This window comes from Bufo bufo, chromosome 5, assembly GCF_905171765.1.
Source record: "Bufo bufo chromosome 5, aBufBuf1.1, whole genome shotgun sequence".
In the NCBI taxonomy this organism is placed as follows: Eukaryota; Metazoa; Chordata; class Amphibia; order Anura; family Bufonidae; genus Bufo; species Bufo bufo.
Window position 1 is genome coordinate 177,200,998 of NC_053393.1, and position 21,393 is coordinate 177,222,390.

At 45.6% G+C, this 21,393-nt stretch overlaps 1 protein-coding gene across 3 annotated transcripts in view; it reads right to left on the minus strand.

Moving 5' to 3' along the window:
- MPPE1 (metallophosphoesterase 1) overlaps nt 1-21,393 on the minus strand; it is a 141,391-nt gene that overhangs the window by 91,664 nt on the left and 28,334 nt on the right. For 2 of the 3 annotated variants that reach the window (XM_040433537.1, XM_040433539.1), the window contains exons 2-4: nt 16,761-17,123; nt 16,275-16,383; nt 627-730 (exon numbers count right to left, since the gene is read on the minus strand). In XM_040433537.1, the coding sequence (XP_040289471.1) occupies nt 627-730; nt 16,275-16,383; nt 16,761-17,029 (482 nt within the window). In that variant the 5' untranslated portion in view covers nt 17,030-17,123. The remainder of the gene's footprint in view (nt 1-626; nt 731-16,274; nt 16,384-16,760; nt 17,124-21,393) is intronic. The other variant, XM_040433538.1, reaches the window with a different exon arrangement.

Consider the following 21,393-nt stretch of genomic DNA (forward strand, 5'->3'; position numbering starts at 1 on the left):
TGTGTGCGCGTTCACAGGAAATCTCGCGTCTCACGAGATGATGCGCCGATGCGGCCGCCCTCAAGACTCATCCCTGCGTTAGGCGGTCGGGAGCTGGTTAAAGGGCATCTGTCGGCAGATTTGTACATATGACACTGGCTGACCTGTTACATGTCCGCTTGGCAGCTGAAGGCATCTGTGTTGGTCCCATGTTCATATATGCCCATATTGCTGAGAAAAATATTTTTAATATATGCAAATGAGTCTCTAGGAGCAACGAGGGTGTGGCCATTACACCTAGAGGCTCTGCTCTCTCTCTGCACCTTGACTGACAGGGCCAGGCATGGAAAATGTCATCACATGTGGCTCTGGCAATCAAAGTGGAGAGGGTGCGGCAGTTGCAGAGAGAGCAGAGCCTATAAATCTTTTTTCCCAACTACACCCCTTTTCTCTAGTTTCCCACTACATCATATGCAATATTAAATTGTGCCATTAGAAACTGCAAAAAAACAAACATTCATAAGACTGTTTGAAATGAAAAAATAAAAAAATAAAAAAGTGATGGCTCCGAGAAGGCAGGTAGTAAAAAATGAAAACGCAAAATAGGTTTTCTAATTTGCAAACACTACACCCAAGTCAACACTTACTGGTAATGAAATCCAATATCATGATTTCCAACAACAACTAGCAGCTCTGTATGAGGAGGGTGTCTGAACATAGACTGAAATCGGGTGAGATCATCCTCCCATGCCTGAGGGAAGAAAGAACATAAAAAGGAGTTAACTAATAGTATTCAATTTTGAGGCACTCTGTGGATGCACAGATTACAATCTAGGGTCAATTATCATGGCAACTATTCCGAGGTCAGTTTCAAGGCCTCTTTCACATGAGCGAGTTTTCCGTCAGGGTGTGATGAGTGAAACAAACGCGTAGCATCCGGACTGAATCCTGACCCATTCATTTCTATGGGTCTGTGCACAATTCTGCGTTCAGGAAAAATTGCAGCATATTCTACATCCTTTGTTTTTCACGTAGCTCTGATTCCATAGAAGTGAAGTTTTTCACAGATTATTGCTAGGAGATGTAGATTGTTATTCTTTATTCTATTTTTTTTTTTCATGCGTGTGAAAAACATATCAAAAACTGAAACAGACAAGACTGACTGAGCTTGCATGCAAAGCCATCAGTTTTTTTCCTGAACAGACCCTGAGAGAATCCATAATGCTCGTGTGAAAGGGGCCTTAAGGTGGATTTACATGTACCAATAATCGACCCGTTTCCGATAATTTGGCCATCTAAATGTGCCACCACCTCCTGATAAATTAGCAAAACGCTTGTTCATCGGGCGATCCTGTTGTCCATGCAGGCACCTGAATCATCGTTCCTGGGCAGCAGATCATTGCTGACAACCGTTCTCAGGAATGCTAGTTAGCAATGATCTGCCTGTGTAATAGTGCCACCAATTACCTGATGAACTAGCAAACGCTCATTCATCAGGCAATCGCAATCTTTCAGCAAGTCTAAAAAATCATCGCTTGCCGGAGGCAGATCATGCTGTCTAATCACCATCTGCTGCCGGTAAACAAAGGATTCTGTATGGGGACAAGTGACGGCATTAACGATCACTCCTTCCCATACTGTGGAGGAGATCGCTCCATGTAATAGCATTGGTTCCTCTATTAACGAGCAAGCAATTCCCGGAAAGGAACCCTTCCAAGTAATCTATCAACCTGATCCGCAAGATGTGGAACACTACCAGTACCTGTCTGGCCTGCCCTGCTCTCCTGGTCACCTCCTGACTGGCAGAGGAAGTGTCCGGCTGCAGCAGTGCTCTCTCTGAACTGACATCCCCCTCATCTGCCAACCTTGCAAACTTGTTGGGGGTGTGCCAGATCATGGCTAGCCTCCCTTGCGCTCTTCCCTCTACCCCGCTTTCTGACTGTTACCCAGCTAGCTTCCATACTACCACCCTCCTCCACATCTACCCCATAGAGTGCCTGCTCAGTGAGCAGCAAACTCTTTTCCAAATTGCCAACGCTTCTCAGTGCCAAAATTCGCTCGTATTGATATAGGATGTGCGATTCCAAATGGGCAATTTGCACACATTTTAAACAAAGATTTGCACTCTCAAACGACTGTTCCAGGACTGCATACGTATGACAAGATGTGCACTGGACTGCGCTGTCAATAATGGAACACATATTAATGGGCATTACACAAGAAAAAATACAATAATACTTCATACTAATGTGATGAACTATTCCTTAATTCACTCCTGCTAGAAGTTATGACTAAATTGCTAACAGTTTGCAGTGAAGGTCCTGATGGGCGTTACCTGTTGGGGGGTTGTCCCTGTGCAGCACTATCCAATGAGTGCTGCCAGTGTGGGACTGTGAAGGGCCCCCCCCCCCCCCAACTGGTAACAACCATCTGGACCTTCATTGAAAAATGTTAGCAATTCATAACTTGTAGTAGAAATAATAAAGGAATAGTACATCATAGAGTCATAAGAAAAGATGCTCCAGAATTATTATTACATCGGGAATGCAAGCAAACACGTCGGGAGAGGTGACAGGTCCTCTTTAAATGACCACTGACCGATTTTTATCTTGATCATCGATTGCATTTGTTCTTCCCGAAACAGAAAGCAAATAACCAATAGTCAACAAATCACTTTCTAGGATACAGAATAAAGCAAGAATGGCCTCCTGCTATTATGTCTTCTATAAAAACTAGAACGGGTGATATCATGGGGGGGGGGGGTCAAGTGTCCACAATCTTCTAGATCAGTGGTTCTTAACCTTGTTGGAGGTACTGAACCCCACCAGTTTCATATGCGCATTCACCGAACCCTTCTTAATTGGAAAAATTAAATATGATTTTTTCAAATTCAAAACATAGGTATATATTTATACATAGGTGCACAAAGTGAATAAAACCATTAAAGAACAAAACCATTAAGAACAAAGAACAAGGGGGCGTGGCTAGGCTACCGAAGGAGATGGCCGCTTGAGTGAAGGGCTCCTGCACCTCAGCGACTGTAACCTTGCTAGCCCGTCTTAATCCAGCACATAGCAGCATTTGCCGATTCCCTCAGATGCTCTACTCCCCCGCCGATAGTATGGGGAAGACTAAAAAGCAACTGCAGAAACTGCAAGACGGAAACTTAGAGAGCTACTTTGACTGGGGGCGATTCAAAGATGGCGCCGATGGATCAGACAGAGCAGCGCTGAGATCCCCTATCAGCGCGATGTCACCAGCGCCCACAGCCCGCTCTCCCTCCCCACCGGACGTTTCTGGCAGCACTAACCTGCTGCATGTGTCGCCTCCGTCGCTCCCGCCGACTCCAGAAGAGGTCAGAGCTCCAGGAAAATCACAGCATGGGATCCAAGATGGCGCCCGTCTTATGGCGCAGCGGGAACAATCGCTCGGTCTCCAGCATACCCAGCCGCATGTCGGACGTACCGGAGGCCAGCCACAGCCGAGTGAGTACACCTCTCACAGTGTCCCACCCCTGGATCCTTTCCAAATGCTTCCCACCTCAGATAAGCCTGTTACTGAGGACTCTCTTAAAACCATGTTATTAGCCCTGAAATCCTCCCTGCAGACAGACATAGCCGGACTGATTAACCCTCTCTCGGCCAGACTGCAGACCACAGAGGACAAGGTGCAGCATGTGGAAGTGAAAATGGCTGAATTTGCAGCTTCACAAAAGCCATTATTGATGCCCATAATACTATGGCTGATGAGCTGGAAGCTGTCAAGATGAAAATGGCGGACCTGGAGGACCGATCCCGACGGAATAATGTGAAATTCAGGGGTATTCCTGAAGATGTTGCCCCCCAGGAACTGCAAGCTTACCTGAAAGGGTTAATAAAGGCACTACTGCCACAGATCCCAATCCCAGATATGATCATTGACAGGGCCCACAGACTTCCTAAACCTTCACACCTGGGTCCTGATATTCCGCGTGATACTCTAGCACGTATCCACTTCTTTCACACTAAAGAAGCACTCATGATGGCAGCACGGAATACGCCTTCGCTACCTGCTCCATATCAGAAGGTCAAACTCTACACGGACCTTTCTATGGTCACCCTCCGCCGACGCAGAGCACTACAACCTATTACTAGTGCCCTCAGGGATAATGACTTCCCCTACAAATGGGGTTACCCATTAAAAATGGAAAGCAACTACTTCATCTCTGGCAGATCCCATTGTCCTCCAGAAATGTGGATGCGGACATTGCTACTGAAGTTCCTGCCACCTCACGCACGTCTGAGGGCTGAGCCCTGAGTGTCTCCCCTATACCTGACAGCCAAAAATTGGGAGTTACCGTTGTGGCGATACACTGTTCTGTCTATTATGCTGAAATTCCTTCTGTATTACCCCAAATGGGCGTTGGAACAGTACTTTCCAAATTGGGTGCAGGTCCTTTGTCACCATTTAATTTTTGATTTATTTCAACTCTGGCACTGAACTTTCGCCCTTTCTCTGCCTAGACGGTTGTTTCCGTCCCGTTTAACTCTCAGGCGGTTACCTCCGTCTCATTTATTTGTTTAATTGTTGTTCTTCCCTCTCCACCACTCTCCTCCCCCCTCTTTCCTTCAAAACCTTAGTGCCTGAAACTCTGCCTTATTGATCTTGAAGCAAAACGTTGTACCCCCCTACTTAAACTAGAGGTCGACTAAGCAGTTCCCTTTGACATTATGGGTCTCAAAATTATGTCCCTTAATGTTAAGGGTCTCAACTGCCCTCAGAAGAGGTCTTATATGTGGAAAGAAGCTCTGACAGCTAACATTGATATTTTGTGTATACAGGAAACTCATTTACTGCAAGCAGACGCTGATAGAATACACCACCGCCTGTTTCCTGTGGTCCTGCACTCGCATTGTGACAAGAAGAAGAGAGGTACCCTGATCGCAGTCAAAAACACTGTTGCCTATACCCTGATTAAGTCTAGAACAGACCCGCAAGGTCGTTATGTTATTCTAGTTTGCTCCATTAACAACATCACGTACACTATAGTTAACCTATACGCCCCTAACTCTCATCAATTGTTTTTTTTACGTAAACTTATGCGCAATGTGAATAAACTCAAACAAGGGAAAGTAATCCTCTGCGGAGATTTCAACACCGTCTTACACCCCAATATTGACTCCACTTCTCCTACCAGGCGACCAGATACAGGGGTTGCCTCTTTCTTGCATTCTGAGGGCCTTACGGACATGTGGAGAGCGCAGCATAGCCTTGAAAAAGATTTTACCTTTTTCTCCCCAATACATATGTCCTACTCGCGAATAGACATGTTTATGGTAGATCACACTGCTCTGCTTCAAACAATTTCCACTGAGATAGGCCTTATTAAGTGGTCAGATCATGCCCCGATTACTATTACCCTAGAGCAGGGGTCTCCAAACCCCGGCCCGCTTGTGCGTTCGATCCGGCCCGCCCGCAGCTGGCAGGTTGCAGGAACCAAATCCGCACAACCGCCCATGCTGTCACGCTTGTGTTGTGTGTTCGATTCCGCGCCCGCCCGCAGCTGACAGGTTGCAGGAACGAAAGCCGCACAACCGCCCATGCTGTCACGCTGTGCTTTTTGATTGGCTGCTGGGACCGCCGATGTCCCGGCAACCAGTGACGTCACAGGTGCGGCACCTCCCCTCTTCCCGCCCGCTGTTTGAAATAACAAATCCACGTGTGTAGCAGCGGGCGGGAGTCGGGACTCAGGAGTCCAAGAAGAAAAAAAAAAGAAGAGGAGCAGAAGCCGGCTACAGCGGAGGCAAGTGTTGCACAACGCTGATGGGGACACAATGGGGAACGCTGACATTGCTGTGCTGCGCTGATGGGGACACAAGCTGCTGAGGACACATACTGATGGGGATATTGCTGTGCTGCTGGGGACACTGCTGATGGGGACTTTGCTGTGCTGATGGGGACATTGCTGTTCTGATGGGGACACCGTTGATGAGGACACGGGTGTCCCCATCAATGGTGTCCCCATCAGCACAGCAATGTCCCCATCAGAGGTGTCCCCATCAGCGGTGATGGGGACACATGCTGCTGGGGACACCGCTGACAGGGACATTGCTGTGCTGATGGGGATGTTGCGGTGGACACTGCTGATGGGGACATTGCTGTTCTGATGGGACATTGCTGGGGACACCGCTGATGGGGACATGGGTATCCCCATCAGCGGTGACCCATCATCGGTTTCCACATCAGCACAGCGGCGTCCCCATCAGCAATGATGGGGACGCTGCTAATGTGGAAACTGCTGATGTGAACATTGCTGTGCTGATGGGGACATTGCTGAGGACACCGCTGATTGGCACACTGCTGATGGGGACAAAGGTGTCCCCATCAATGGTGTCCCCATCAGTACAGCAATGTCCCCATCAGCGTCCCCATTCTGATGGGGACATTGCTGTTCTGATGGGGACACCACTGATAGGGACACGGGTGTCCCCATCAACCGCGTCCCCAAAGGCAGTGTCCCCATCAGTGGTGTCCCCATCAGCTGCTAATGGGGACTCCGCTGATGGGGACATTGCTGTTCTGATGGGGACATCATTAATGGGGACATTGCTGTGCTGATGCTGACATTGCTGTTCTGATGGGGACATTGCTGTGCTGATGGGGACACCGCTGATGGGGACATTGCTGTGCTGATGGGGACACCGCTGATGGGGACATTGCTGTGCTGATGGGGACAACGCTGATAGGGACACGGGTGTCCCCATCAATGGTGTCCCCATCAGTGGTGTCCCCATCAGCACAGCAATGTCCCCAACAGCAGCGTCCCCATCAGTGGTGTCCCCATCAGCACAGCAATGTCCCCAACAGCAGCGTCCCCATCAGTGGGTGTCCCCATGATGGGAATATTGTTTTTCTGATGGGAATATTGTTTTTTTGATGGGAATATTTTTTTTTTTATGGGAATATTGCTTTTCTGATGGGGACATTGCTGTTCTGATTTGGCCATTGCTGTTCTGATGGGGACACCGCTGATAGGGACACGGGTGTCCCCATCAATGGTGTCCCCATCAGCCGCGTCCCCAACAGCAGTGTCCCCATCAGTGGTGGCCCCTATCAGCTGCTAATGGGGACTCCGCTGATGGGGACATTGCTGTTCTGATGGGGACATCGTTGATGGGGACATTGCTGTGCTTAAGGGTGACACGGCTGATGGGGACATTGCTGTGCTGATGCTGACATTGCTGTGCTGATGCTGACATTGCTGTGCTGATGCTGACATTGCTGTGCTGATGGGGACATTGCTGTGCTGATGGGGACATTGTTGTGCTGATGCTGACATTGCTGTGCTGATGCTGACATTGCTGTGCTGATGCTGACATTGCTGTGCTGATGGGGACATTGCTGTGCTGATGGGGACATTGCTGTGCTGATGGGGACATTGCTGTGCTGATGGGGACATTGCTGTGCTGATGCTGACATTGCTGTGCTGATGCTGACATTGCTGTGCTGATGCTGACATTGCTGTGCTGATGGGGACATTGCTGTGCTGATGGGGACATTGCTGTGCTGATGGGGACATTGCTGTGCTGATGGGGACATTGCTGTGCTGATGGGGACATTTTTGTGCTGATGGGGACACCGCTGATAGGGACACGGGTGTCTTTGCGTTGTTTTGCTAAAGTTTTTTCTCTTTTGTTCTCAGTCATATCATGCTGATTACAAAAACGATCCATGTAAAATATATACATTTAATTTAATACATAACTGATTTTTTTTTCCGGCCCCCGAATACTTGTAAAATCTTCAATGTGGCCCTCCTGTTGAAAAGTTTGGAGACCCCTGCCCTAGAGGAACAGTTTCAATCGACTAGACCCCCTATTTGGAGGAATAATACATTTCTCTTTAATAACCCAAACTATGTGTCAGAGCTCTCTACGCAGTTGAATGAGTATTTTCAATTTAACGATGGCTCAGTTTCGAGCAAGTTTATCTTGTGGCAAGCCCACAAAGCATACATGCGGGGTTCCTTGATTAAACTTAATTCTACTGTGAGAAAGCTCAGAGAACGAGACATTACCCAAGCCCTAGAACACATTGCTAACTTAGAGGCCACAAACAAATCCGCTCCTACCTCTCAATGTTCTACTGCACTTCGGGACGCACGTAATAAGCTCAGTAGCCTACTTTCCCAAAAAAAACAAAAATCACTCCTACGGCTCCGCTCCAAATACTACTCTCAGAGCAATAAAGCAGGTAGACTTTTGGCGCAACAACTAAAAACCCAACAGGCAAAGTCTAAAATACCACACTTGATCCACCCCATAACTAAAGCAAAACTGATAGATCCCCGCGAGATTGCCAACCAGTTTAAAGTATATTACCAATCCCTTTATAACCTTAAAGATAGCACTCCTCTCCCTGACAATTACTCTGCTTTGGTGGAGAGTTTTCTCTCACAGGCGGCTCTCCCTACTCTCACTCAAACACAATTGCAGTCCCTTAATGCACCATTTTCACTCACAGAAATTCAAAAAGTTGTTATGTCTCTCCAGCTGGGTAAATCCCCGGGTCCTGATGGGCTCTCTAATGAATACTATCGCCATTTTCAGCATATCCTTGCTCCATACATGCACGAGATGTTTAAATTGGTGCAAGATGGACACTCTTTCCCCTCGGACATGCTAAAAGCCCTAATAGTTACTATCCCAAAGCCTGGCAAAGTACCGGACATACCCCAGAATTTCCGCCCCATTTCATTGCTCAACTCTGACATAAAAATCTTTGCCAAGATGATTGCCAATAGATTAGCCCCTCTCCTCCCTTCCCTGATCCACCCTGACCAGACTGGGTTCGTGTCTGGTCGGCAAGCATCTGACAACACTAGACGAATTGTAGACCTATTCAACTATGCTGAGTTACACAACCTCCCAATGCTGGCAATCACATTAGATGCAGAGAAAGCATTTGATCGCTTGCATTGGGACTACACATTTTCTACACTCCGTCAAATGGGATTCTCAGGGCAAATATTACAGACTATTCATAGCCTATATTCTTCTCCGTCTGCGAAGGTATGGGTTAATGGAGTGGTGTCAGATCCATTTAGTATTACTAACGGATCCAGACAGGGCTGCCCCCTATCGCCTCTATTGTTCGTGTTGGCACTGGAACCCTTGGCGCAATCTGTTAGGAATTCACCTTTAATAGCTGGAATGGAAATAGGTAACAAGTCTCACAAAATCACGCTATACGCAGATGACATTATCCTCACGTTAACTGACCCCAGTAACTCACTAGACGCTGCCCTTTCAATGATTGCAGATTATGGGTCCCTTTCATATTATAAAATCAACAATGCCAAATCTCAAGCTCTCCCTATTAATATGCCACTAGCGGAGGTGGCCTCTTTAAAATCCTCTCATGATTTGGACTGGCAAACATCAGAGCTCCCGTATTTGGGGGTAAAGATTACCTCTCCTTGCTCTCTACTATACAATAGGAACTACCTCCCTCTCCTAGACACCATGTTGAGCGATCTCAACAGCTTTTCTATGAAAGCATTATCCTGGGTGGGTAGAGTGGCATCATTTCAAATGATGACCCTTCCTAAGTTTATATATATATTTAGAGCTCTCCCAATCCCGATCCCTATGACATTTTTCAAAAAAGCGCAGTTGAACGTAGGTAAATACATATGGGGTCCAACCAAACCCAGAGTAGCGAGAGCATTACTCTTTAAGAAAAAGCGCGCTGGCGGACTAAGCCTTCCTGATATTAGAGACTACTTTCGAGCGGTAGCACTTTCCTTTGCCCGGGAATGGTGGATCCCTGACGACACAAAGGCCTGGATTCAGATTGAATCTTCCACTATAAAACCCGCTTCTTTGAAAGATTACTTAATTCAACAACTGTGGAACCCTTCCCAATCACGCAGGAATCTGCTCACTATACAGCATGTTTGTAACCTGTGGTCCATGATTCATACTGTTCAGAAAGACATGACGTCCACCCTCTTAACACACGCCACCATGAGAACATTGGAATTAAATATTCCTGACATCAATTTGACAAATTGGAGAGAAAAGGGGATCACCTCTATATCTCAAATTATGTCAGACGGCTGTCTTTTCCCCTTTGATTCTATTCACAGTTTATTCGCATTGCCGCATACCGAATTCTATAATTTCCTTAGGATTAGACACTTTGTTGCGCAGATTACGCAGAATCCACCCTCAATAAATTCCGACATATTGAGATTATTCCAGTTCCCGCTCCTTTTTAAAAAACATACTACGCGATATGTGTACGATGTTCTAGGGGACAAAGCCACTTTTGTCAAAACCTTACCTATCCAAAAATGGGAAATAGACCTGGGGAAGACATTTCCAGTAGAAGATTGGGCACAAGCTATCAGATTTCTGGTTTCCAATTTCAAATGCGTTACCCACTACGAAGCGGGGTTGAAGACCCTCCTACACTGGTATTTCACCCCACAGAGACTAAATACAATTTATCCTACATCCTCCCCCAACTGCTGGAGAGGATGCGGTTCTAGAGGTTCTCTACTTCATATCCTATGGGCATGTCCCGTAATTACCCCTTACTGGCACAGTGTTTTTGACCTGATCTCTGGGATACTAGCTCGGGCTGTGGATCCTTGCCCTGAGTTGGCTCTCTTGTTCTTGGGTATACATTCCATCCCCTTAAATTGTAGAAACCTGGTAGGTCACGTCCTACTTAGCGCTAAATTGATCGTTACACGTTATTGGAAGCAATCCATCTCACCGACTATAACAGAGGTTATACAGGAGATTAACAAGTCATGTAGATACGAGAGTTTACTGCCTCCCACGATTATCTCCCTTAAATCCAGGATACTCACTTGGGATCCATGGCTCCATAACTCCAACTATACCCCCTGAATAACCAAGACGTTCCTGCACTAAGAGTGAAGACAGTAGGATACGCCTAGTGGACATAGGTCTCTCTGACTCGGATAGACTGAGTTAGGGTTCATCCCAAACCCCTTCTCTCCTCCCCTTTCTTTCCTCCCCCCCCATTTTCCCTCAATGTTACGGTCTATTTGTTACAGACCTCACCAGATATGCAATTTCTACTTGTATACTATTGTCTTAAGAGCAAGCCTACTGCGTAGGCACCTAATGTTATACTTTGAAATATTGCGAAGTATGGCTCATTTTGCCAATTTACAAAAATGCCAATAAAAATGATTCCTTCTAAGAACAAAGAACAAAACCATTAAAACATGATTTTCACACAAAAATAAAAACATAATAATGAATATTTACTGCAAATCAGTGTGACTTCTGCTGTTGTCTTTCAGAGACCAGGTCAGAAATGCGCGGCTTTACCTTGGCAAGTGCCACTCTCATGTCATTTTCGCAACAAAGTCTGTTCCTTTTCTTCGTTTTTATGTCCAGCATCCTTGAAAAGGATTGCTCGCAAAGATATGTTGTAACAAACGGTATGAAAAACTCCAGAGCTTTCTTAGCAATAACAGGGTACGTTACCATTTGTTGACACCAAAACGTTGAGAGCGTTGTTGTTCTGAAAAGTTGCTGTTGAACCTGGCTCTGCTGAAGTTCAATGATTTCATCGAGGTATTCATCATTGACATCTGTTGTCTCAACACTAAATGTGAACGACTGTCTCACCCATGCTGGATATGACTCTCTTGTAGGGAAGTATCCATCAAGAGACGTTGCAAGCTCATCTAAGTGCGTGGCAATTGCTTGCTTCAGTTCAGTGGGTACAGAAATGTCTCCGATTCCAGATACATCTTCGATCTTACTTACACAGTCGTCTAGCAGGGGAAAGTTTGCGAAGTTATCGTTCTCTATTCGTCGTTTCCATAACGGTAGCTTTTTTTAAAAAGCCTTCAGGTTTTCTTTCGCTTCGATGATGTTGACTCCACCGCCCTGCATCTGTTGATTGAGATGATTTATAGCTGCAAAGATATCAGTCATGTACGTTAAAATGAGAATGAACTCAGAATCTTTGAAGCAATCTGCATGACAATGTTGGTGCTCTTGCAAAAACAGGGCTAATTCCACACGCACGGCAAAAACACGATTCAACACCTGTCCCCGGGATAACCACCGAACGTTGGAATGGTACAGAAGTACCTCAAATTCAGATCCCATTTCTTTACACAGCTCCCTGAAGATGCGGTGCCTCAGAGCACTATTTCGCACATAGTTCACACATTCCACTACAATTTTTAATACTTCTGCCAGTTTTGGAGGCAAGGTTTTTGTTGCCAATGCAGGCCTATGCAGAATACAATGCGTAACAATGATGTGTGGTGCATCGGCTTTCACTAGCACACCAAAACCAGACTTTCTTCCCAGCATGGCTGGAGCTCCATCCGAACAAACTGCAGAAACCATATCCCACGAAAGATTGTTGTCTTTGAAGAAGTCATCCACAAGTTTCTTCACATCGGCTGCCTTAGTTGTTGTTGTAAGAGGCTTACAAAATAAAAACTCTTCCTTTATCACGTCGTCTTTCACATAGCGCACGAATACTGCAAGCTGGCTTAGATTGGAGACGTCTGTGGTCTCGTCGAGTTGAAGGCTGAATTTTGCCGGGCTTGAAATCAGATCTGCAACTATTTGAGCCAAGATGTCTTTGCTCATGTCCTCTATTCTGTCGCTGATGGTGTCATTTGAAAGAGGAATTTGGGATAACTTAACTTCAGCCGCTTTTCCCAGCATGATATTCGCCATCTTCAACACAGCTGGTTTTATGAGTGTTTCACCAATGGTGTGGGGTTTGCCCTGCTTTGCGATCAGGCAAGCAACTTCGTACGATGCTATGAGGATCGGTTTGTTGATGGGTACAAAGCCGAGAACAGGCAGACTAGCCTTTTCATCGAATCTGGCTCTCCTCACCTTGAATTCAGCGAGCGTTGTGTTCTTGTATTTTCCATCTCCATGCAGCTTAAGGAAGTGTTCTCTTAGTTTTGCCGGTGCTAGACTAGAATTGCTCAACTTGGCATTGCAAATCATACAGTTAGGACGCTGACTCCCATCACGTTCCGTTATACATGTGAATCCATATTGTACATATTCGTCCGACCACTTTCTTTTTTTGCTCGACATAGTTAGTATGAAGGGATAGGCCAAGCGATGTTGCGTGATCACCTGCAGCCAATGATGGACAAGCGGGGCGAGTCGGGTGTGTGTCTTGACCTCCAGGGCCGGACTGGGGATACAAAGCAGCCCTGGGAAAAAAAATCTATGTCAGCCCCATAAGTCACTGCGCCTAATATACTACTGCCCCCCCCCCCCTCTCCACTATCTACTACACTGCTGCCCCCTCCCCACCACCCCCAATACACTGCTGAACACCCTCCCACCCCCCTAATACACTGCTTATCCCCTCCCACCACCTAATAAACTGCTGACCCCCCTCCCAACCTCCTAATACACTACTGACCCCCAGCCTCCCAGCCACCCCAATACACTGCTGACCCCCCAGTCCCTCAATACACTGCTGACCCCCTCCCAAAACAATCCCAGCCCACCTAATACAATGATGACCCCCTTCCCAGCCCCCCTAATTCACTGCTGACCCCCCTCCTAGCCACCCCAATACACTGCTGACCCCCATCCTTGCCACCCCAATACACTGCTGACCCCTTAAATACAATACACAATAGGTCCTCCAAGCCCCTTTACTCTTACCTGTAGTACAACAGGTCAGCTTAGCTCAGTGATGCCGGTGTCTGTGTGCAGGAGGGACAGGATGCCGCCGCCGCCACCATGCTGTGCAGTCACTAGATCCGCCGCCGCGCAGCCGCCGGATATGACGTCATGTCGTCATATGCCGCTCACATCCGGCGGCTGGCGGAAGCAAAATCATTGCGCTCGCACGGCTCTTTTGATCATGAGCCGCAGAGGGCGCAAAAGGAGTCTGAGTAACAGGAAATAAATATTTTCCTGTCTTGTGGCAGCCACCTATCAAAGCGGCCCCCCAGGGCCGGCGGCCGAACCCGTGAGACTGACTCACCGAACCCCTGGGGTTCGATCGAACCCAGGTTAAGAACCACTGTTCTAGATGTATGTAGCTGCCTCTGACAGACATTTTTACAAGATGATAGATACATAGTAGGGTTGCAAGATCATCAGATCAATACTATTTCCATATACTTCTTGGTTCAGTACCGTCACTATTGTGCAGCTTAGTAGCAGAGTGCGCGCACAAGCTGCCGTGTGCCATGTTATGATCAGCGGCCTCTCAGCACCCACTGCCCACCTTTTCTATCAGCGGCCACAGTGGGAAGTGAGGCATGCTTTCTTTATTCTCCACTGCCACCAATGATGTGTCAGAAAGGGAGAGTGGTGTGACGTGCAAGTGATGACACAAAGGGTCTGCTTCATTAGGACGACGTGTGTGTCCGTCGCGCCATTCAGTCAGGGTTTAGCACAGTGATGCTAAATCAGATATTTAGCCAGTCTGACATAAAGACACAGAAATATGGATGGTTAGCAGCCGGCAGCACAGAGGAGCATTGGGGTTAGCGCCATTATGTGAGATAAATGATGGACTCACTTATTATTAGTGTGTGGCACATGGAGTTATTACCTTAGTACCTCCTGGTGCCTCACATTAATAGTAAAAGTGACCTCATAAAGTATCTCCTAACATAATAGGCAACATGGGGTTCGCCTGTGGGTACTTGATGAGGTTGCTGACTATAAATGTGGGGCACATGGAGTTATTACCTTAGTACCTCCTGGTGCCTCACATTAATAGTAAAAGTGACCTCAAAGTATCTCCTCACATAATAGGCAACATGGGGTTCGCCTGTGGGTACTTGATGAGGTTGCTTACTATAAAATGTGGGGCACATGGAGGTTCAAAATTAATAACACTATGGGGGAGATTTATCAAACTTGTATAAAGTAGAACTGGCTTTGTTGCCCACAGCGACCAATCAGATTCCACCCTTCATTTTCCAAAGGAGCTGTGAAAAATGAAAGGTGGAATCTGATTGGCTGCTATGGGCAACTAAGCCAGTTCTACTTTACACCAGTTTGATAAATCTCCCCCTATGTGTCTTAAAAGGGATTAGAGGGGTTATTCAGGAAAATATATTTGACTTATCCTCGGGACCCCCACCACTCAGCTGTTAGAAGACGCCTTGAGCGCTGCAGCCTCTTCCTAGGCCAGTGACAGCACCGTACATCGGTCACATGGCCTAGTTGCAGCTCAGCCTCATTCAAGTCAATGGCGCTGAGCTTGGAGAGCTCCGGTGAAACAGCTGATTAGTTGGAATGCTGGGACTTCAACCCCCGCTGATGTAATAATGATGACCTATCCTGAGGATAAGTTATCATTATTTTTTCCAGGATAACCCCTTTAACCCCATATTGCCGATTATGTGAGGAGGTACTTAATGAGGACGCTTACTATTAATACAAACACATGATTTTATCAATTCGGACCTCCATGTGCCTCATATTATAAGTAACCATATCATGTACCTCTCACATTAACTCTATACAGTACATAACAGTACCACTCAGGAGCATTACTGAGGCAGGTTATGTTTGTCATGGTTTTCTTATTGATTGTACATTGTGCTCGATTTTGCTGAATAAGCCTTGTTTCACCCAAAAAAAAAACTACCAAGTTGTTAGATTTTCAATGGGTACATGGTTTTATGGGTGAAAATGCAGTTTTCCAGCAACAATAGATTAGAAAACCCACAACAAACATACCCCATTCCTCCTTCGGCAAAGTATTGTTTTGGTATCATGATACTGCACTTGGTATCAGAATCAAAGTCCAAATTCTGGTATTGTGACAACCCTACAGGGAAGCAGCATAATGAGCCTCATTTGTGCTTATAGTGTTGTCACCCTGCCTTAGGGTACATTCACACGACTGTGCCATGTTCTGCGGTCCACAAAACATGGATACCGGCATTCTGCAGAACACACAGGGCCGGAGCTATTTAGAAAATGCCTATTCTTGTCTACGATTGCGGACAAGTATAGGACATGCTCTATATGGGTCCGCACCCGTGCTAAAAAATTGCGGAACGGATGCAGACCCATTCATACGGTCGTGTGAATAAAGCCTTATCTAGGCTTCCAGCAGGACAACAGATCCCCCATTTAGAAAGACATGAAGTGGTCAACTTATTGCATGTGGCCATTGCGAGGAGGAACGAATGAAGGAAAAGGAGAGGAAGAAAGATAGGAAGGAAGGAAATATGTTTCACACAAGCTCATGTTTATTCCAACACAGTCAGTAGCAAGGTTACATATCTATATGTATCTCACCTTAGAGTTACTCCATTTTCCTTCATCAAACAGATCCCCAAGGATAAAAACAATGTCCGGCTGCAGTAACCAAATGGCACTCTGGTAGGCCCGCTCCATCTGCCATTCCCTAACCAAAGAATACATGATATATTATGGGAAAGTTATTGTCTGTCGTTTAGGCTTCATGCACATGACCGTATCGTATTTCAGTCCGCAAACGACAGATGTGCAAAATACAGATACCTTCTGTGTGCAGTCCGCATTTTTCAAACTCCCTACAATAAAAAGGAATTATTCTCGTCCACTATACAGACCAGAATAATCCGCGGAACAGATACACGGATGCACTAAAAATGCAGATGTGTGCATGAGCCCATAGAAATAAATGGGTCAGTGTGAATAGTACACGGATAAAAATAATGGTCGTGCGCATGAAGCCTTAGTTTTACTGCTTACTTTGCAGAAATATTGCACATAACTATTCCCGTTCTTCTCAGTGCTCACCTTCTTAATTTATCAAACCAGTGACCAGTGATTTCCCCAAGCAGATGAGTGTCTGATAAGAACATAGCCTTCAGTGGAGATGTTGGGTGCGGACTGGGAGTAGTCTCCAGATGTGGCCAGTGGCACTGGATTATAACAAGGTAGTACAGCAAGAACTCACAGAAAAAAATAACGACAAAAATGAAACCAAGGCACTTCAACAACAACACATTTCTCCTCCTAAGACGGGAACTCTTTTCCGTGCCGAGTCCAGTCCTCACTACAGCCATTTTTCTGTATATCACAGGGGCTCCTTAAACATGTGACGTCCATGTGCTTTTTTCTGCATCCTAGGTGCCCTCTTGATGGTTGCAATCTGCCTGTCTACAAAAAAAAAACAGTCACCGTCAGTCTATCCAATCCACAGGATTCAAAAATCAAAGTATACAAGGCTTTATGTTGTTTGCCTCTTTATATGTGAGGGTTTTTCAGCAGGGTGTTCTGGCTGAACAAAACCACATAATGCGGGGTTCAATTACCATATTTACAATACACGGCCATGGATATGTTACATCATATATGTATTCTGCTTTTTCACTGAAAATACAGAGAAAAAGACTTTAACGGGGGTGTCCCAGGAGGATGTACTGTGTCATTAAAGGGGCTGTCTCACTTCAGCAAAGGGCATTTATGTGCAGGGCCCTTGAGAAACCTTTGGCAGTGGCTTAATAAAAAGGGTCAAGCAGCTGAAATCCAACTGCCCAATCCATATGTCCCTGACATCTGCCACTACAGGAGAGATGAGACGCCCCCATATACCACAACTGTTTTAGATTTTTTCCCCGTTTAGGGGCCGTTTTTTGCGTTCCGTATACAGAACCATTTAAAAAAAAAAACGGAATGTACTCCGTATGCATTCTGTTTCCGTATTTCCGTTCTGTTGAAAGACAGAACAGGTCCTATTATTGCCCACAAATCACGTTCCGTGGCTTCATTCAAGTCATCGGGTCCGCAAAAAAAAGGGAACACATACGGAAATGCATCCGTATGTCTTCCGTATCCTTTCCGTTTTTTTGCGGAACCATCTACTGAAAATTTTATGCCCAGCCTTATTTTTTCTATGTATACTGTATATGCCAAACGGAAAAACGGAATGGAAAAACAGAAACACAACGGAAACAAAAAAAACTGAACGGATCCGTGAAAAACGGACCGCAAAACACTGAAAAAGCCATACGATCGTGTGAAAGAGGCCTTAGGCTGATTTCACACCAGCGATGTGAATACCGAAAGAGAATAGCCTGCCGGAATTCACCGGACCCAGCCCCATTAACCCCTTCAGGTCCCTGCCATTTTTCACCTTAAGGACCAGGCCATTTTTAGCAAATCTGACATGTGTCACTTTATGTAGTAACTTTAAAAACGCTTTTACATATCCAGACCATTCTGAGATTGTTTTCTCGTCACATATTGTACTTCAAAGACAGTGGTAAAATGGAGTCAAAAAATTTCATTTTTATTTATAAAAAATTGAAAAATTTGAAAATTTCCAAATTTCTATTTCTCTACTTCTATAATACATAGTAATACCTCCAAAAAAAGTTATTACTTTACATTCCCCATTATGTCTACTTCATGTTTGGATCATTTTGAAAATGACATTTCATTTTTTGGCGACGTTAGAAGGCTTAGAAGTAAATCTTTAAGAACCTTTCCAAACCCCAATTTTTTCATGACCAGTTCAGTTATGAAGTCACTTTCTGGGGCTTACATATTAGAAACCACCCCATTTTAGAAACTACACCCATCAAGCTATTCAAAACTGATTTTACAAACTTTGTTAACCCTAGGTGCCCCACGAGAATTAAATGAAAATGGGAATGAAAGGCAGGCTTCAGAGTGGAAGGAGCACCATATGGCTTTTGGAGAGTGGATTTAGCTGGAATGGTAATTGGGAGCTATGTCACATATGGTGACCCTACAGTGGAAACCCCCCAAAAGTGAACCAATTTTGGAAACTAGCTTGTAGACGTTTCACAGAATTAGGAAATGCTTGGCTGTGAAAATGAAATATTACAATTTATTCCAAAAAAAAGTTGATTTACACCCACATATTACACATTCACAAGGGAAAAAAGGACAAAATGCACACTACATTTTGTTCCCCATTTCCCCCCGAATACGCCAATACCCCATATGTGCTAAAAAAAAAAATGATGTATGGGCGCGTGGCAGGGTTTAAGAGAGAAATCGCGCCATAAGGCTTTTGGAGGACAGATTTTGCAGGATTGGCTTTTGGGAACTATGTCGCATATGAAGACACCCTGTGGTACCCCGAGAGTGTAAGGGTATTTTCACACTTGCGGCAGGACGGATCCGACAGGCTGTTCACCATGTCGGATCCGTCCTGCGGCTGTTTCGCCGTGCCCCCGGGCCGCCGCTCCGTCCCCATTGACTATAATGGGGATGGGGGCGGAGCGGTGCACGGCTTAAGGCCGCCGGACTAAAATTACTGCATGTCAGGTTTTTTAGTCCGGCGGCTTTCTCCGTGCACCGCCGTGCTGCGCCGGAGCTCCGCCCCCATCCCCATTATAGTCAATGGGGACGGAGCGGGGGCACGGCGAACAGCCACAGGACCGTCCTGCCGCAAGTGTGAAACTAGCCTAAACCCCCCAAAAGTGACCCCATTCTGGAAAATTTGTCCTCAAAAGGTGATTCATGGAATTGGCTGTGAAAATGAAAAATTACAATTTTTTTCCAGAAAAATAGACTTTAGGCCCAAATTTTTCACTTTCACAAGCGGTAACAGGACAAAATGCACCCCACATTTTGTTCCCCATTTCCCCTGGAATATGCCAACACCCCATATGTGCTAAAAAAATTATGTATGGCTGCGCGGCAGGCTTCAGAGTAGAAGGAGCACCATATGGCGGTTATGAGAGAGGATTTAGCTGGAATGGTAATTGGGAGCTATGTCGGATATGAAGACACCCTGAGGTGGCCCTACAGTGGAAACCCCCAAAAAGTGACCCCATTCCGGAAACTACACACCTCAAGGAATATTTTAAAGTGTGTAGTGAGTACTTTGACCCATCAGGCGTTTCACAGAATTAGGAAACGCTTGGCTGTGAAAATGAAAAAATGAAATTTTTTTTCCAGAAAAAGTTGCTTTACACCCAAATTTTTCACTTTCACTTTTTTCACTTTCACAAGGGGTAACAGGACAAAATGCACCTCACATTTTGTCCCCCATTTCCCCGCAAATGTGCTAAAAAATTATGTATGGGCGCATGGCAGGGCTCTAGAGTCAAACAGCTAAATATGGATTTTGCTGATCTGAATTGGTAGACATTAGCTGTCATGTCGCATTTAAAAAATTTCCTAAGGTCCCCAGAAATTACAAACCCCAGTAAGTGACCCCATTTCGGAAAGAGCACCCCCGTACGAACATTTTAAGTGAGGAAAGGGTACTTTTTTAGCAAACAGGTGTCTCACAAAAGGCAGAATTACTTGAGAGAAGCATTTCAAAGCACACATTTGTAAAAATGAAAAATTACTAGCAGACCCCAATTTTTCACTTTCACAAGGGGGTTAAAAGGAGAAAATGCACCCCAGTATAGGTTTCCCATTTTCTCCCCATTTTGCGAAAACCCCATATGTTCTTGTAGCCTGCTGTATTGGCGCACAGCAGGGCTCTAGAGACAAAGTGCAAAATATGTTTTTTGCAAGCCTGAATTGGTAGATATGGATTTTAGCTAACATGTTGCATTGAAAAAATTTCCTGAGGTCCCCAGAAATTTAAAACCCCAAGAAGTGACCCTATTTTGGAAAGTGGACCCCCATACGAACTTTTTTAGGGGTGGAAAGGGCACTTTTGACCTAACAGGTGTTTCATAGAAATGAATATATAGTGGCTGGTGAAAAGTGGATATGTAAGCTATGCGGACTAAGGCCTCATGCACACGACCGTTTTTTTTTGCGGTCCGCAAAACGGATTTCCGTTGTTCCGTGACCGTTTTTTCTTCCGTGGGTCTTCCTTGATTTTTGGAGGATCCACGGACATGAAAAGTGAAAAAAAAAAACGAAGTCAAGTTTGCATTGAAAATGATAGGAAAAACTGACACGGATCACGGATCACGGATGCGGATGACTATCTTGTGTGCATCCGTGATTTTTCACGGACCCATTGACTTTGTCCGTGAAAAAAATAATACAGGTCATATTTTTTTCACGGACTGGAAAACGGATCACGGACGCGGAAGCCAAACGGTGCATTTTCCGATTTTCCACGGACCCATTGAAAGTCAATGGGTCCGCGAAAAAAAAACGGAAAACGGAACAACGGCCGCGGATGCACACAACGGTCGTGTGCATGAGGCCTAAATCAGAGGTATAAGGTGGTAAAATTACAGGGTACATCAAGGATGAAATTAATACTCCATGGATGTGTGGTAGATTCTTAAACACTCCTGCATGCACAGGCCAGGTTTTTCAGGGCAGGTTTCGCAGTGGTAAATGGTGTCTTTCCTTATCCCCCTTTTGGAACACATCCTGCATCTTTTTTGGGTCCTTCCCTTCCTTGCTGTCTGGGAAACTTGACCTGGAAAATGTTGCCCTGGTACAACACGACCACCATAACTTCCATAAGTACTGG